Here is a 17,920-nt window from a genome sequence, read left to right as displayed (position 1 = left end):
CGTGGCGGTGACGTAACCGCACTTAAAATGCGTACTTCAAGCGTGCAGACCCTGAATTGGGACACAGCCATTGTTCTCTAAACATTTAGGTCAAACATAGTTCCATCATCTTTTGTTGCTTGACGTTGAGAGTCCTTACAGTATTCAGGTACTGTGCACAACATTACAGCAATTGACACAGACTTAAAAAAGAGAAAAAACTATTTTAAGTAGACACTTTGATGTACTCTGGATAGCAATCTCCTTCATCTTTGTCATTTGGAAGAATTAATCATTCAAAATCCATATAAATCCACCTTGATGTGACCTTCCCAAAGACCATCTTCAATCAGCCTCTCAGTATCTGTAAAGGCCACATAGCTGTATGTAGTCTTGTTGCTCTGATCATTGTCAAGGATTTCAACTCTGCCAGGTTGGAATACACCAGCACAGAAGTAGGTGGTCCCAAGATCAATTCCAACTGCTGCCCCTTTGGACAGGAATGTTCTGACACAGTTAAAAAGCTCACAAGATGTATTATTCCAGCAGGGGCTGATAAAGGCCTTTAATGCAAACAAGCCATTCCATATTGGAAAAATTCTGTAAGTAGTAGTGTTAGATTTTTTATTTCTATTTTCGGTTTAAACCCTCTCGAGGCAGGCCTTGCAGATTTGCAACAGTTAAAAACTAACAACCTGATTACCTCAGATACATGTTTTATGAGTTTTTTTTACTCAGAAGTACCACTGCAGGACTTGGTTGTGCATTAGCAACAAAAAGTTTAATTTGAGCCTGAGAGGGTTAACAGCAAACACTAATATAAGTTCATTTTGGAATATTTATTTCAATGGGAATCTGTTGATTTCCTTGAATTTTCAACAATGACAGCCATTGTCACGTCTAAGGTGATTGCTGGGATAATTGAATAGGTAAGTGTCTGATGTTCTTGGATTGGAGCCATCTGAGGGCTTTTTATCGTTTTTACTTAATGAAGTAGATTTCATGCAGGCTTGTCTATTCTGTATGGAGCCCCACAAAGAACATTGGAGAAAAAAAATGCATTCGGGATCTCGCAAAATGTTTGCGAGATCTCGCAAAACTTCAAACTGGTGGGTAACATACGTCTCCGAAAATGTCGGAGCACTTTTGCCAATATGTGATGTCTTGATAAACCAAGCAGATATTTGAAGTTCACACAGCTACATTTTCGGCTGAAAATATCTTGAAAGTTTATTTTGTGACCCAGAAAGAATAATATTAAAACTAAGTAGATGCTGCCATGTTGGAAACTGGAATTGGCTGGGCCACGATATGAATTCCGGGAAAGGTTGGGCCATGAAGGATACACCTGACACATTCTTCAAATTGAAATGAAATGAAGGACGCATTTGTCAGCCGCGTTTGGAGCAGCCTTAGAATTGGGAGAACCTTCATCGCCTGGCTGTGATGTAATCGGTCTACAAATGCAGCCTCCGAAGGATGCAGTCTAGGTTTTGGGACAAAGCTAAAGTTACATTACAAGATTTTATGATAGCATAATGTGCATAATAGCATTAAAAAGAAAGTAGCAAAATTAATCCAATATAAAAAAATGTAATCTTTGCTGTGGGTGCTCTAAGGAAATCACAGGAATAACATTGCAATAGAAAGAAAGAACTAACAGCATCTATGGGTCTGAGTGGTTCCTGTATAAATCCAAAAATGCATGCAGGAACTGAGGGGATCAAATGACTGGAAAACTCACAAAGAAAAACTAGTTTAGGCATAAAAATGAGACAGTGTTATCATGGAGGTTGTAGTGATCAGGCGGAGAACTGCTGTGCCAGCTGCCATCTTAATGAGAGTGATCCCACACAGCTAGGTGAGCACCTCACTTGCAGTAGCTCCACCCCTAGCACACCTGCCCACAGAGAAAAAAATAAAAATAAAAATAAAAACAAAATACAAGGACAAAGCCAGCTCCAGTTTGCTTTGTGGGTCTATAAGATGGATTTGTTTTAAACCACTGTGTTGCATTACCTTTAATGTCTATGGCATGGTCTAATCTCTGTAATAAAATACTATGGCTAACAGTACTGAATGCTGCACTGAGGCCCATTAATAGAGATAGGCCAATCATATCTGAAGCAAGACTGAAGCAATAATTATTGGTAAGACTTCTATTGAACAGTCTTATAGGAATGGAATCGAATAGACATGTCGATGGTTTGAAATGATTACCGAATTTAACTCAGAAAGATCAATCGCACAATTTAATTTAAGGACAAAACCACAAACTCTAAATTGACAGTGTAAAATTCTAGTGAAACATATATATTTTAAATGTTAAATTCCTGGAAAACATGGACCAGTATTCTTGAAGAAGTCCTGGAAAACATGGACCAGTATTCTTGAAGAAGTTTCTACTTATGCAAAGTGGTTGCTGTCTGCTTTTGCCTTGTTCACCAGGTATTATAGTTGACCTCACAAATAAGGTTACATTAGATATGGCATCACAGTTTCTCCACCTCATCCTACTTTTTCCATAAAACAAAAACCCCTAGTGGACACCATACTTTTTTTTTTTCTTGTGCATGGTTGAAAGTTACATACTCACATGAAGATCATGCAAATAAAACAGAAATAGTGGAATAAAAAAAAAAGAAAGACAAATTGGATGCTCTAAAATTCGTATTTGTCAAAAATTCGATGCAAATATTCTATAATGCAAATTTTAAATGCTTTTTCAATTTTCAACAAACATTATGTTTAATCACACCAATTCATTGCAATGAAAAATGTATTTTAATAACATACAAATACTTTAAATTTATATTTATATGCACACCATAGATCTTTTATTAGTTTAAACCCATACAGAAACAGAAAATCAGTCAAATTTAATGAATCATATGTGACATGTGAAAACTTACAGGCATCCTCAAGTCAGCAGGATCTGATGACAAGATATGATTGAAATACACGCTTTAAGCTTTAATTCTATATGTTTAACAAAAGTAATGCATTAACTGTTCAGGAAATGCAGGCATTTTTATAAATAGTCTTCCATTTTCAGTGACTCCAAATTAAAAGGACAAACTAACACCTTTTTCAGTGTAAGGATTCTGCTTGATACTTAGATATCGATCTTTGGCAGATAACGACTGCTACATTTCCTCTCTGGAGATACTCTACTAGGCCACCTTTAGTTGCTGCTTGTTTGTAGGTCTGTCTGGTTTCATGTCTGGCTTTAATAACTGAAAACCCTGCTCTATTGGTAAATGGGGCACCTGTGCACACTACTTTATACAACTTACCTAATTCAGCTATTCAAACAAGCACTTTTTTCTGTGCTTTTTCTATATACAGTGGTGTGAAAAGGTGTATGGCACCTTCCTGATTTCCTATTTTTTTGTATGTTTCTCACCAAACAAATTTAAATATGAGACAAAGATAACACAAATAAACACAAAATGTAGTTTCAAAATGAAGGTGTTTATTATTAAGGGGGAAAAAATCCAAACTTACATGACCCTGTGTAAAAAAAAAAAAGATTGCGCGCCCCCATTATAACATAAAAAAAAACTGTGTGGCATCACATCTTTGGAAACCTGAGTTCAATTTCTCTAGCCACATCCAGGCCTGATTACTGCCATGCCTGTTCTCGGGCAAGATACTGTGGGCCAAGAAACTAGCCCCAAATTGCTGTCAGATGCATCCATTGGAGTATGAATGCATGTCGATGTTAGAAGGCACTTAGAGAAAAGTGCTTGTGCCAATGGGTGTGAAAGGGTGAATTAGCCAAGCTGTGTAAAGCGCTTTGTCTGGTCAGAGTAGAAAAGAACCAGTACATTTACCATCCAAAAGAAAAAGTCTTTTGTCCATCTTCTTCCGATTATCTGGGGCCGGGTTGTGGGGGCAGTAGCCCAAGCAAAGAAGCCTAGACCTCCTTCTCCCCAGCCACTTCCTCCAGCTTGTCCGGGGAAACAAGAAGGCATTCCCAGGCCACCCGAGAGATATAATCTCTCCGGGGTGTCCTGACCCAGAGTGGGGACTCCACCCTTTTCCGAGCCCAAATAAATCCAGTCCATTTCCCATTTACAGTATTTACACCTGCATTCAATTTAGAATCACCAGTTAACCTAGTATGACTGTGAACCGTGAACCCCTCTATGTCGCTACACTGTTGTTAAGTTAATGAGGATATTTAGGCAACACTGAACCCCATGCTGAGTTTTACAGAGTGAATGATTTGTAAATTATGTGTTCTATCCAGTTAACTTTTTTGTCTTTCAGGATTTAACATACTTGATGACTGACCCTAAGACCATTCCTCTCCTGTTGTTCTTTTAAGAGTGGGTAAGAGGCATTTAATTTCTGTGTTCACATACAAGTGAACAGAACGTGATAAATGTTTTAAGTTACTGCTTGATATAACATTTTAAGCAACCTGACTTATATGACACATAGTAAAACCTCCCCAAAAGAAATTCACACAGGTTTGTTTCCACTTCTATATATAGTTAGTGAGTACAAGTATGTTTCTGCATTTGCTTTTAAATTATTCTTCCATTTTCTTCTGGAGACTGTAATGGCACCTAATTACTGCAATACCACATTTTTGATCTGACTAAATTCAGTAAATGTTTGTGTCGAGTCTACAGTGGAAAACATCATAAAACCATGAGGGCTATGGCTTTCATTTTCCCCTCGGTACCCACCTGAAACAAGTTTCCAACTCAAACATCTTTTGCTTTAGAAAGTAGCCATTTCCTCTTAGTAAGCCACAGATTGGTGGCAAGTTGTTAATCTTGTTGATGTGTGAGTTAAAACTGCAGTGGCAATTCAACCTGAAGTTTAGTAACTGTGTTCAAACCACAGTTACTAATGTTAGGTACTAGCTGGCTACCTGGTTGATAAAGCATCTCTACTGTTTCCAGAGTTACTAATTCCAGAATTAACATAATTTTGGAAAATAAGGAAGGATAATTTTGTCTCAGGTCTTTTACTATAAATGGTAACTGGACTGATCCTTATATAGTGCTCTTCTACTCTATTTAAACACTCAAAGCACTTTTTACAACATGTACTTTTCACACTTTCTATGTAACATTCATGCTCTGATGAACCACAGCCATCCACAAGATAGATAGTTGTAAATTCAAGATTCAACTCATGTTTGGCAGCAAAACTACAAACAGTAATAAAAGGAAATCATGGTCAGCTTCCACTTCTACTGTAAGGAGTCACATGAGAATCTCTCAAATCAAAAAGTTAGGGGAAACCACAGAGCTGTGATGTCATGGAAGGTCCCGTAGTAGAGTACATATAGATGAGTGATGAGGAAGTGCACCAGAGTCAGTGTGTTTCTTCGTGACAGAGATGGAACTAAAACTTGTGCTTAGCGTCTTTGTGCTGTACATTGAGGGTGAGTGTTTGACTTTTTACACTCTTTGGCAGTGTTTGATCTGATAAGTGCTGAAATAGGATCGTAACCTACATGACTGGAAAAAGCAGATGAACACAGTGAGGATGACTATGCCTTGGAGTAAACAACTTCCTTCTGAGGCTGTTTGTGATCTTTTACATTTAGATGATTTATTATATAGAGAAAATTATGGTACAATTACAAGCTCTCATATTTCACACAGAAAGTGCTTCAATTTTCAGTAAAAGACTCTGTTGCATTAGTTATGCATTAGAGGAATTTGCATTTGGATTTCTGTTTGCTCGTGTTCACATCAACTGAACCTAGAAAGTTGAGATGCTGCATAAATTGTAAATATAAACTGAATGCAGTAATTTGGAAATCTGCTAAACCCATATTGTATGCACAGTAGAACATAGAAAACATATCAATTGTTTATACTGAAACTTTGTACAATTTCATAAAAATAATAAGCTCATTTTGAATTTGATGGGAGCAACATTACTTAGGAACACTTCCTATCACTGTGTTTGTGTTTGCCATAAATGCAGGTTAAAGCTCTACCGTGCAATACATTAGTCTCTATGCGTAGCACATCTGGTAAGACACCATTACTGCTATTAAAAGCATGTAAAACAGCTTGGCTTGATAGGAGGAGGTCTGGGTGAACTGGCCTACCAGGATCCTGACCTTTCACCTGTTGAGAACATGTAGCATATCGTGAAACAAAAAATACAACAAAGAAGTCCCAGGAGTAGCTATAATCCTGTCATACAAGAACAGGATAACATTCCTCCCCCAAAGTCCAGTAACTGCTCCCATAAGTCCTCCTATGTTTATGGACAGCTCTTAAGAGAGTTGTATTTTTTTTTTATTAAAATGATAGATTTTCTCAGTTTTAATATGTTATTGTTTTTGTTCTGTTGTAAATAAGATGAGGGTTTGTGGCGTCAAAGTGTTGCATTGTGTTTTATTTACATGTTACAGTACCCTGGCATTGTTGGAACTGGGGTTGTATGTTGAACCAGTTCACAACTTCTCAACTCTGTTAAATGACTGACATAAAATGAAAGTTCTTTAGGACAGTTTCTTCTATGACATAGAGTATATATGTAGACTGGCCCTTTAATAGTTGTCAGTAATGGAACGATACAGATGAAAACCTTATAATGAGACAAAATAGACAAATGAGACTGGCTTTAGCTTTGCATAAGAGCAAACAACGTAACATACACAGTATACAATGTGTATATTTTAGTTAGCATTAAGAACTTACTGAGAAATTACATTTTCTGTATTGATCAGGCAATACAAATAAAATTGAAAAAGAAACAGAGACAACCGAAGCCTAGAGAGACATAAAAATGACTGTACTGATGAAAAGTCATCAATACAAATATTGGTGGTTGTCAGTTGATGTAATGGCATGACTAGCACACAAACTGCAAAAATAGCTTTATGACCTCTGCAGTGGTGTCAGTGTGCCCCCAACAAATGTGTTTTCCGTGTGTTATTTGAAACCCACAGAAAAGAAAAAGCCCCCAAAGGCCCCATGAACAACCTACAGCAAATATATATTTTTTCCTCACACCCGCCCTACTTTCTCTTTCACCTTGAAAGCACTGACCACATTACTTCCTGTTAGAACAGAAATGCATCAGATGTATAACAGGGGGGCTGCTTATTTTGTAGCATTTTTTTCCTGTCACACCTCCTCCACACACCTACTGTATATATACACAGTGACAGGCCAGTGGCAGAGGTGGTGGCAGATGAGTCAGACTGTGAAAAGTTTAACTGAACTGTTTAAAACTTAACTTGGACATCTGTATGTGTGCCACTGACTTTTTAATTTCAGCAGATGGTTGCTCACTTGTTTTTACCATGTTAGGAAATGTGTTATGCACATTTCGTTCTCAAAGAAACGTTAACAAAGTCAAACTTCCTTTTATTTTATTGCAGTTTCACTTGCAGTATTGCAGCATGTGACGGTCATGGAAGGTGAGAACCTCAGCTTAAGCTGTCCTGTTACCAATGCTGACAAGACCAATGTGGACTGGAAAAACCCTAAAGGATTTGTTATGTTCTTCAATCACAATCAAGGTGAAAATGGCATATTCAGTCACACTAATGAATGTAAAAACAAAAACTTAAAAAGTGGCAAATGTTTGGGCCAAAATTCAAACAACCTTTGGTGAAAGGCAAACATTAAATAACTTTAAAAAAAATTGTTTCCAGCCTTAAAGGACAAACGCTACAGAATCGACACACTGTCTGAGTCAAAATTCTCCATCAGTGTTTCCAGCGTCAAATTTAACGATGGAGGCAATTACACATGTTCTCATTATGGAGACCAAATAACAGAGAAGATAGTGGAGGTGACAGTGTTGGGTAAATATTATCTTACGTCTTTCTTTTTACTTTCTTTTCACATCTTTACTAGCGATGGGATCAGACTTTGACAGTTATACTAATTACCAAAACAATTACCACTGTGTTGATCTTGTTTCATAAAACTTTGTCTTTTGTGATTCTTTTGAAGGTTATCCCAAAATGTCAAAAACAAAGCATGAAGGAAAGACTGTCATAAAATGCACTGCTGTGGGGAACCACTTTGCTCCTCAGATTTCTTGGAAAATCGACGATGGGTCAGAATTTCTTGGTAAGTTGGAAGAAAGTGAGAATAATAGTTTGAGGTGTTAGTTAGAAAAATTGCCCTTCAATCAGTATTTTTCCCAGTGGATTTTCCAAAAAGCTGAATTGAGGTGACTACACAAGGGGATGCCATTTTGATATCATTCCCTTGCTGATTACTCATATTTATGTATCATAAAATGTTTTATGATACATAATTGGCAAACAAATGTTTGCTAATTTCTATACATAGATAAAAATTAAAAAAAAAGTTACATGTATATTGTGAACTCAATTCAATTCAATTAAGAGCAGTTAACTAGGAATAAGCACAAAAAGTGAATTTATTTGATACTAGGAAAGGTTGATTCTTTTTGATAATAAATGCAATGTGTTCTTCCTAAAACTTAACTACTGTGCTTAAAACCACAGCAGTTAAGAGTGGATGGATGGGTTAGGGTTAGGTTAACATGGGTGTTAACATTTACGTTGCGGAATTTAGACATTTGTAGGTGTATTAAAATTAGTGACAGCAACCAGTGAGTGGGCTCATGTGATGATGATAGCATGACCCACACTTTCTGGAATCTTTGCTACTATGATGAGACTGAACAACGCTCAAATGTTTTAAAAAAAGACTTTAAACAAGGGGGATTTTGAATTTTATTTTGAATTCCACAGAAGAGTAGTTTCCGTTACAAAGGGTTGATTTGATCAAGTGTTGCATTTGTGATGGTGTAAATTGATGCAATTGATGCTAATGACATCTATCCCATTTTACAGCTCGCAACCAATTCCAACAGGAAGCTAAAAAATACATCTCCACTGGGATGATGGAAATTCTCTCAGTAGAGAAAAGAGTTACTGTGAAGTGTCTTGTTCGTCACCCTGCATTGAAATCAAAACATCTGATGAACTTTGTAATAATTAGACGAGGCTGTGAGTATATTTCATTCATTTAGTTTTTCAACACCACCACATTATAGCAACAGTTTTAAACATTAAAAGAGTAAAATCATCCATTTTATTATCCATGACTTGTGTACAGTGAATAACTTCTACATAAAATGTTCAATTTGAGGAACAGTGACTGTGTAGTTGTGTCGTCACAGAACAGGGAAAGCACTGGGGTTTTTAACTCATGAACTGCGCCACAAAACAGTCCACAGAACCAGACTGTGAAACTGTCTGACCAAAAATAAAAACAAAAAAAATGGCAAATCCACGTAATTTCCTCATTCTGTGTTGTTAAAAAAATCTAGTTTCCTCTATTCTAATAAAAATGAAGTGTGATTTGCAGATAGTTTTCATGACATCATGAATTTTAACTTTCTCTGAACTGAGTGTTGTTTCTACTCAGTAGTAACACAAGTCCAATTTCTGTCACAGCAAAAGGATCCCACCACACATCCACAGTCAGTCCACATACTGTTAAAGGATCAACACAAGTGCCAGGGACAACAACCATGTGGATCAGACATAATAGAACAGTAGTGTACTCCACCACAAGAAACGAGAACAAGCCCTTATCAGAGAGCTCAACGGTTCCCTCCAGTCTGCAGGCTTCCACCAGTGACCCAGAGATGTCTAGCACTAGATCTCCTCAGATCCCTGTTACAGGCCCTACAGACCCACATCTCAGCACTAGTGGTGAGTGGAAACTGTCTGCATTTTTATTTGTTTTTTATGCCCCATGGATTTCAAGAAACATAAGGTTTCATATTAGATAACACACCTTAGGATGAGCTTAGGGACACAAAAGAAAGTAGTGGAGAAATGGAAGTTTTAAAAAGAAATACATTTTATTTAGTTCACAATGAATAAAACACCATTTTACATTTTAAGTTATGCCATACATCATATTTTAAATGAAACTTAAATCCCTCGATCCGCTAAAAAGGAAAGTGAACTTTAGTGGAGAAATTAGCCTACAATACATCTCTTTGTTACTGCTTAGTATTGTGTGTTTAGCATATTACACTAACTGTGAGCCTATGGGGTGGAAACAAGAGTGATCACATACAATGTCTAAAAGGTCTCTTAACCACTACTGTGGTTGATATAACACCAGATGTATTTCCTGCAATGGAGAGCTTGAGCTATATGAAACTCTGTCATGTTAGATGTATTCACTGATTGGGAGGCTGCAGCTCTGTGGGCAAACAAAAACTGTTCCGAGACCATATCTGCTCTGATCGTCAGATATGCTCCAAAAAAAGCAGTTTATGTCTTCTGTCTTCAGTGTTTCAAACCTTGAACACTACTGACATGTAATTGGTTAGAAATGCACTATATATGTGTGAATTTACTCACACAGTAAATTCAGTGTAATATTAAAATTTAAGCAGAATGTGTGCAAAACAGTTATTTGTCTTCCATTTTCGCATGTTACCTGAGCTTTATATATTCAGAAAATTACTGTAAAAAAAAAAAACAAACGCTAAAAATTTATTTTAAAAAAAGTCCTATCGTGTTCAAACAGGGTAAGCAATGACACCATTGAGGCAGTAGGCCCAACAGGTTCTTCAAATATGTGTGTTTGATGCCACCTATTGGTTACTCTGGAAAACTACAAAAAAATGGTTCCATTTGAAAACCATAATAGACCTGGATTGTAGTAGCTTCATAGAGTCTGTGTTAATTATTGTACCTCTTTTCTTTACTACACCTTTAAAGGCTGGACATATTCCCCTGAAACCACAGAGAACATCACCATTGATAACATGGACAGTAACACAACAGGTACATTTACACTCAGCTTGAATAGTTAAAATAACAGTTCCTCTTCTCTGAGAATCACAGAGAACACCATGTGTTTTAAAATCCTTAAGGTTTGGGGTTTTCTCTATTTCCAGGGAATTTTGGCTTAAACATGCATAGAAAAGACCAAGAAAATTCATCATTGCTGGTCTTGCTAGTGACATGCCTGATCTGTGGCCTTCTAGTGGTCGTCATTTTTTTTGCTATCAAGCTGAGGAGAGCACACATTGCCTGGAAAAGAGGTAAGCAGGTCACGTTTTCTGTTTGATGTCAGACTAAAGTTGCTGTTATTTACAATTTTGCAGCAAGTGTGTTGTACTTTCAGGAATTGTGATCTAAATGTATTTTTATTTATCTTACAAAAGATTTGACAGTTTTTATTGTTACAGAAAATGAAGACTCTAATCCATCAGAGGAGAGCAGTAAATCTAAATCAAGCCATGAAGAAAAGACCTCACAAGCACAACGGAGAAGAGGTACAAAACCTTTTAATTAGATGGTTGTTCGCATCTATGACTGTATTATACCTTCTGTTTAAATGTGAATATTATAAAATGTAGCATTTGCTAAAACATGACTAGGGTCATGTTGGCAGCTTAGAGGAACAGCACACTTGTCAAACAGAGGATAAAGTTCACTTACTTAGGGAACTCAAACTCAAAAATCCAATCAACCTTTACATATTTTGAATCCCAGTTAATGGTCAGGGAGTGCTTTCATTGACACATTTTGCCCAGTAACACTGTAAAAACTGCCTTATCCTATCTTAAAAGAGAAAATGGGATATTTATTGGTATTCTTTATTGTTACAGGCCTCTTCAATACAGCCTTCACACAGTATGTTGTTGAAGAACCAGCAAAGACGATGACTTCAGTGCAAAACACAGCTGTGATCACAGCAACAACTTCTCAACATCAAACTACAGCACAAACTTTAGCCAAATGTGATGCGAAGGAGACATCGCTATAACTGTCTTGAAAACACAGTTTTCATGATATCAGCAATTTTCCATTTTTTTCTGCACTTGCATGGCAGAATACAGGGCAATCATTCACTTATTATTGTTAGGAATATGTGCTTACTTATGGTAGGTAGAACCTACCTTTGATCTTCAGCAGCATCAGTTCTTGGTGCCATGAATGCCACAAGATGTTGAAAAAAACGACTTAAAGTATCTACATTATGTTGACATTATTCATCACATCATTTGTCTACTGTACTTTTATCCTTGTTTTCATTCTGTTACATTGCTACAGCTACCGAAGTCCACTGAACTCACTGTTATGTTCATGAGGGTTAGATTTCCTGTGTGTAATGGTCAGTAGAAGATCTCATAAACATATGCTCATGGTCAGACAAAGGAAAACATTTCCCCATACCGATACATAACCTGGACTGTCGAGGTCCATTCAGTCTAACAATTGACGACAAGTTAATCCCCCCCCCCCCCACGCCCCCCTCTTACATCATCAGTCATGCCATGTTTTTGTTTTATATGAACATCCCACCTGACCTGATAGCACTGCTGCTATATGACTGGCGGATGACCAGCAACAGCAAGAATAAGCATGTCTGCAGGTGTTCCTAATGAACTGTTTGAATGTCTACACAGGATCAAATGTGGCAACATAATATCTGTAATATATACTGTGTGAATATAGCATATATGTTGCCTTGTATGTATATATTTTGTATGTTTGGGTTGAACATGTAGCAATAAATTATATTTTGCTATAATATATTGTTTTTGAGCATAGATAACAGGCTATGGGAAACATTCATATCATATACATATTATCAGCACTCTGTGGCTTTGTCTCTGAAAACGTGTCGAGCATTAATACGGTAATATAACACTAAGGTCTATATGCATATTTTTAAAAATAGCTCCATAATATATCAATTATGTATGAACTTAAAGAGCGTTATGTAGCTTACAAAAAACAGAAGCCAAATCAAGCACCGAACATGACTGACATACTTAACGGTAAAATCTAAAAAAAAAGAAGAGAGAGATGATTTGCCTTCTACACTTCACACAAAGCTTCCATCTTATGGCATGCGGGTATTCACAACCATTATGAAGCAGTCACAATAAAGCAGGAAGTGGGATGGATTGTGTCTCGCGTCATCGGTTCACCAAAGCCTCATTGGTGAACCGATGAGGAAAGACTCAGTGACTGCGCCGATTGGATGCTGTGCCGGTCATATAAAGGGTTCGGCTAAAGGTTCAACCTCCTTTCGCTTCTCATACCGGCAGGGTTGAGTCACCGTGGCGCTAGTCCATTCCAGCCCAACAATACCCACAGTCAACCTCAGTTCAGTAACTCGGTAAGTCATTCTGAAATACATTGGTGTTAACAAAAAGTACTAGTATGTTAGTTGAATTTGCTGGCAGGATTTGCTTTGTATGACTGATGTGCATGTTCACTGGGGAATGCTGAATTTTCTCCTCGTGTTAAATGCTTGACGGTTATTTTATTAACAAATATGTATCGCATAGTGAATTATGAAGGTGAAAGTATTCATATCCTTGTTATCGAGGCGTAATCATCGGCTCAAATGCTGCATTAAGGCTATATAATGGCGGAGGAAGAGGGGGGGGTGGAGAAATCCTGACGCGTTCGAGAATGTTCTCGAACAACTGTTAAGCTACCCGGATACCCGGAATATACAGGCTTCCGGTTTTTGTTTTTTTTCTTTCTTTCTTTTTTGTTTTTTACTCTAGAGCAAAAATAAAAGGTTTTGTAAATCTTTTCAGATTTAATTCTTTAAATATTTTCTTGTGCTTTAGACACATTTTAATATAATAGTTTTAGTATCAAAGCACTCTAGCTTTTAGATTTCCGGTTGTACCAGTTTGCTGTGCACGTGATTTATGACTGACGCATGGCTATTGCTTGGCCATGAGCCACGCTCTTTCAAGGCGGGTTCCTTCATTTTTTTTCTGTAAGTGGGTGGGTTGTTGGAATTGGGGTTTGTTAGCCCAATAACGTTGTTAAAATGCTTAATGTTTTATGGCCAAGGGGAAAATAAAAGCTCTTAATCAAATTTATATAATCAATATAAATTTAAAAGACAACTCTAAATTAAACTTGAAGGATAATTAAAGCAAATCAACTAAAACCATACGTTTTTGTTGTACATTCTAGTTCTATTAGTCTAAATTGCCTTAAATTGAATAATTGGGTAAAATGTAGTTGTTCAATTGAATTTGACATTAAGCATGTTATAAAGGATTGAAGTAAAAAAGTTACAGGTAACTAGAAGACCAATATAAATGTAACACTGTTCTTGCATTTCTTTAGGAAACATGTCAAAGGGACCAGCAGTTGGTATTGATCTTGGGACCACCTACTCCTGTGTTGGTGTGTTCCAGCATGGCAAAGTTGAAATTATTGCCAATGACCAGGGCAACAGGACCACACCCAGTTATGTGGCTTTCACAGATACCGAGAGGTTGATCGGCGACGCAGCCAAGAATCAGGTTGCCATGAACCCCACAAACACAGTCTTCGGTAAGGGTTAAAATTTTACTTAACAGTAAAAGTCAATTTGGTTGATGAATACAAATTTTTTTTTTTTTCAAGGTAGGACACCTTGAAAAAATTGGTATTCATCAACCAAATTAAGTTAACGCCTCAGTTTTACCACCCATGAGCTTGTCTTGAAGCAACTCATCTCTGTTAAAGACCAGTCTTGAGCCTTGTGGATTTGAGGGAAGAATGATAAGACTATTGCAGAAGTGTATTGCATCTTTTAAAAAAAAATAACAAAATATAACTTTCTCTTTCAGATGCCAAACGCCTTATTGGCCGGAGGTTTGACGATACAGTTGTGCAATCAGACATGAAGCACTGGCCATTTAATGTCATCAATGACAATAGTCGCCCTAAAGTTCAAGTTGAGTACAAGGGTGAATCAAAATCATTCTACCCAGAGGAGATTTCCTCCATGGTGCTGACAAAGATGAAGGAGATTGCTGAAGCCTACCTCGGAAAAGTATGCTCTGAATTTTCCTTTGTGGAATAGTCGCAAGTTTTCACATGACTCATCAATTTAATGTCCTTTTTTTTTTTTACATTTCAGACTGTCAACAACGCTGTAATCACAGTGCCCGCTTACTTCAATGACTCTCAGCGTCAGGCCACAAAGGATGCTGGCACTATCTCTGGCCTGAATGTTCTGCGCATCATCAATGAGCCCACTGCAGCTGCCATTGCTTATGGGTTGGACAAAAAGGTAAATGGGTAAAAATTTATTCTGGATTATACTACTTTCTTGTTAACTGTCTGTTAAGCACTATCAAATCTGTTCTCAGGTTGGATCAGAGAGGAATGTTCTCATCTTTGATCTTGGTGGTGGCACCTTCGATGTATCCATCTTGACCATTGAGGATGGCATCTTTGAGGTCAAATCCACTGCTGGTGATACTCATCTTGGTGGGGAGGACTTTGATAACCGCATGGTCAACCACTTCATTGCAGAGTTCAAGCGCAAGTACAAAAAGGACATCAGTGACAACAAGAGGGCTGTCCGTCGTCTGCGCACTGCTTGCGAGAGGGCAAAGCGCACCCTGTCTTCCAGCACCCAGGCCAGTATTGAAATCGACTCTTTGTATGAAGGAGTTGACTTCTACACCTCCATCACAAGGGCTCGATTTGAGGAGCTCAATGCTGACCTCTTCCGTGGCACCCTGGATCCTGTGGAGAAGTCACTCCGCGATGCCAAGATGGATAAAGGGCAGATTCATGACATTGTATTGGTTGGTGGCTCCACCCGTATCCCGAAGATCCAGAAACTTCTCCAGGATTTCTTCAATGGAAAGGAGCTCAACAAGAGCATTAATCCAGATGAAGCTGTGGCCTATGGAGCTGGTAAGTTTTCAGAGGAGAAAAAAGCTACTGATGATAGCTGCCCTATTATAATCGGAATTTAGTTTTTATCTTGAAATAATTTTTTTTTTTTTTTTTTTGGTTTTAGCTGTCCAGGCTGCCATCCTGTCTGGTGACAAGTCTGAGAATGTGCAAGACCTTCTCCTTCTGGATGTCACACCTTTGTCTCTGGGTATCGAGACTGCTGGAGGTGTTATGACTGTCCTGATTAAACGTAACACCACAATTCCTACCAAGCAGACCCAAACCTTCACCACTTACTCTGATAACCAGCCTGGTGTGCTCATCCAGGTAAGTGTAGCCTTATTTATCTTGGCCTTTTAATTGCAGTTATGTTAATTTCTGCCATTCACATTCCACTAGAGATTGAGACTCATGTTGTCAGACATTAGCATTTGTGTAGATGTGCAGTGGAAAAATTATTGGCTGACCTCTATTTCAACAGGTTTATGAGGGTGAGCGTGCCATGACAAAGGACAACAATTTGCTGGGCAAATTTGAGCTAACTGGAATCCCTCCTGCTCCTCGAGGCGTTCCCCAGATTGAAGTGACATTTGACATTGATGCCAATGGCATCATGAATGTCTCTGCTGTTGATAAGAGCACTGGCAAGGAAAACAAGATTACCATCACCAATGACAAAGGTGGGTTTTGATTGATGACGGTTTTGATTGATGACATCAAAATTCTGGCACAACTTGTGACTCTTTGCTGTCCTTCTAGGTCGGCTCAGCAAGGAGGATATTGAACGCATGGTTCAGGAAGCAGAGAAGTACAAGGCAGAAGATGATGTTCAACGTGACAAAGTGTCTGCTAAGAACGGCCTGGAGTCATATGCTTTCAACATGAAGTCCACTGTGGAGGATGAGAAGCTGGCCGGCAAGATCAGCGATGATGACAAGCAGAAGATCTTGGACAAGTGCAATGAGGTCATCAGCTGGCTGGATAAGAACCAGGTAACCCCACCCCCAAGCACACACCAGAAAAAAATCACAATAGTATCAATTGCTATGAAGGGCTTATACAATATCTATATTTTGTAGACTGCTGAGAAGGACGAGTATGAGCATCAACAGAAGGAGCTGGAGAAGGTGTGCAACCCTATCATTACCAAGCTGTACCAGAGTGCTGGAGGTATGCCTGGAGGAATGCCAGAGGGCATGCCTGGTGGCTTCCCTGGAGCCGGTGGTGCCGCTCCTGGTGGTGGATCCTCTGGACCAACCATTGAGGAGGTCGACTAAACATTCAGCTATACCAGCTGCTACCTGACGTGTTTTCTAATAAAGTAACCCTCCTAGAACAAGTAAAATGCAGGAGTGAAATTTAATGACCTAAAAACAGGGTTCAGAGATGTCATTTATGGCCATTGTTTGCAACACAGGTGCAAGGGAACAACTTGTAGTTGGCATGATTGAGCAGAGTCTTCAAATGTCAAAGTGTTTTGTGTATGGAGATGTAACTGCCTTGACAATAAATTAATCTTGCAACCCTTATGTGTTGTACATGAACTTCTAACTTGAAACTGGAAGCTCTTAATTTATCTCAAAGCAGGATCTGTAAATATCTTGGGGTGGGGTGGGCACTGTCTTAATGCTCTATTGACTAATTTGTGAAAGTCTCAGGATTCTTTGTCAAATGTGAAATTAAACTGGAAATTCCTATGGCTTACCTGTAGGTAGGTTCAAAGTAAACAGGGAAAGTATCCTCCCTGTTACTTTACCACTATGGAACATGAATCTACAGAATGGGCTCAACATTTCTAACAAATACTCCAGCTTTTTTTATTTTTTTTATTTAAGTTTTAAGTGACAATTTATTAAATGGTAAAAGGAGGAAAATAAGCATTTTGTATAACAAATTTACTAAAAATGTTTTAACCCTTGGATGCACAGCCTACCAATATCTACACTCTTCCACAAATGGGGTCAAAAATAACCCCAAATAAAATCGGTGTTTTGCTGTAAACTTAGTACTTCAAAATCTTTAAAATGAAGAGTTGTAATATTTTTTTATATTTGAGGTATTCCTCATGAGGCGCTTTGCATTTTTATTAATTTTAAGGAACTGCAGTTTTTGTATCGCTTGTATCACTTTTGTATGCTGTTCGGCATATACTGCAGAAGCTGGGTCCTTCCCTCTGAAAGGCACAAGTTGTTCATCCACTATAACACAATCACGTGAGGATGAATTTCTGCCTGCAGTTCACCAGGAACAGGCCCCATATGTAGCAGAAAGCTGCCATGT

At 38.1% G+C, this 17,920-nt stretch overlaps 2 protein-coding genes across 2 annotated transcripts; both read left to right on the top strand.

The window, feature by feature from the left end:
• The first annotated feature begins 5,289 nt into the window (after nucleotides 1-5,289).
• On the top strand, nucleotides 5,290-13,112 carry LOC102298012 (cytotoxic and regulatory T cell molecule). Its single transcript, XM_005949368.3, has 10 exons — nucleotides 5,290-5,386; nucleotides 7,349-7,489; nucleotides 7,625-7,777; nucleotides 7,929-8,048; nucleotides 8,804-8,959; nucleotides 9,410-9,670; nucleotides 10,697-10,762; nucleotides 10,876-11,022; nucleotides 11,170-11,256; nucleotides 11,593-13,112. Exons 1-10 carry the CDS (start codon nucleotides 5,341-5,343, stop codon nucleotides 11,748-11,750), a joined length of 1,335 nt encoding a protein of 444 aa, XP_005949430.1. The 5' UTR covers nucleotides 5,290-5,340; the 3' UTR covers nucleotides 11,751-13,112.
• hspa8 (heat shock protein 8) lies at nucleotides 12,967-17,169 on the top strand. Its single transcript, XM_005949369.3, has 9 exons — nucleotides 12,967-13,112; nucleotides 14,090-14,299; nucleotides 14,578-14,783; nucleotides 14,871-15,023; nucleotides 15,103-15,658; nucleotides 15,765-15,967; nucleotides 16,122-16,320; nucleotides 16,400-16,632; nucleotides 16,720-17,169. Exons 2-9 carry the CDS (start codon nucleotides 14,095-14,097, stop codon nucleotides 16,915-16,917), a joined length of 1,953 nt encoding a protein of 650 aa, XP_005949431.1. The 5' UTR covers nucleotides 12,967-13,112; nucleotides 14,090-14,094; the 3' UTR covers nucleotides 16,918-17,169.
• Nucleotides 17,170-17,920: the final 751 nt, after the last annotated feature.

The sequence above is a fragment of the Haplochromis burtoni genome, unplaced genomic scaffold (genome assembly GCF_018398535.1).
Source record: "Haplochromis burtoni strain Fernald_Lab_line unplaced genomic scaffold, NCSU_Asbu1 Contig_589, whole genome shotgun sequence".
Lineage (NCBI taxonomy): Eukaryota > Metazoa > Chordata > Actinopteri > Cichliformes > Cichlidae > Haplochromis > Haplochromis burtoni.
This window is presented reverse-complemented; position numbering and strand designations above follow the sequence as displayed.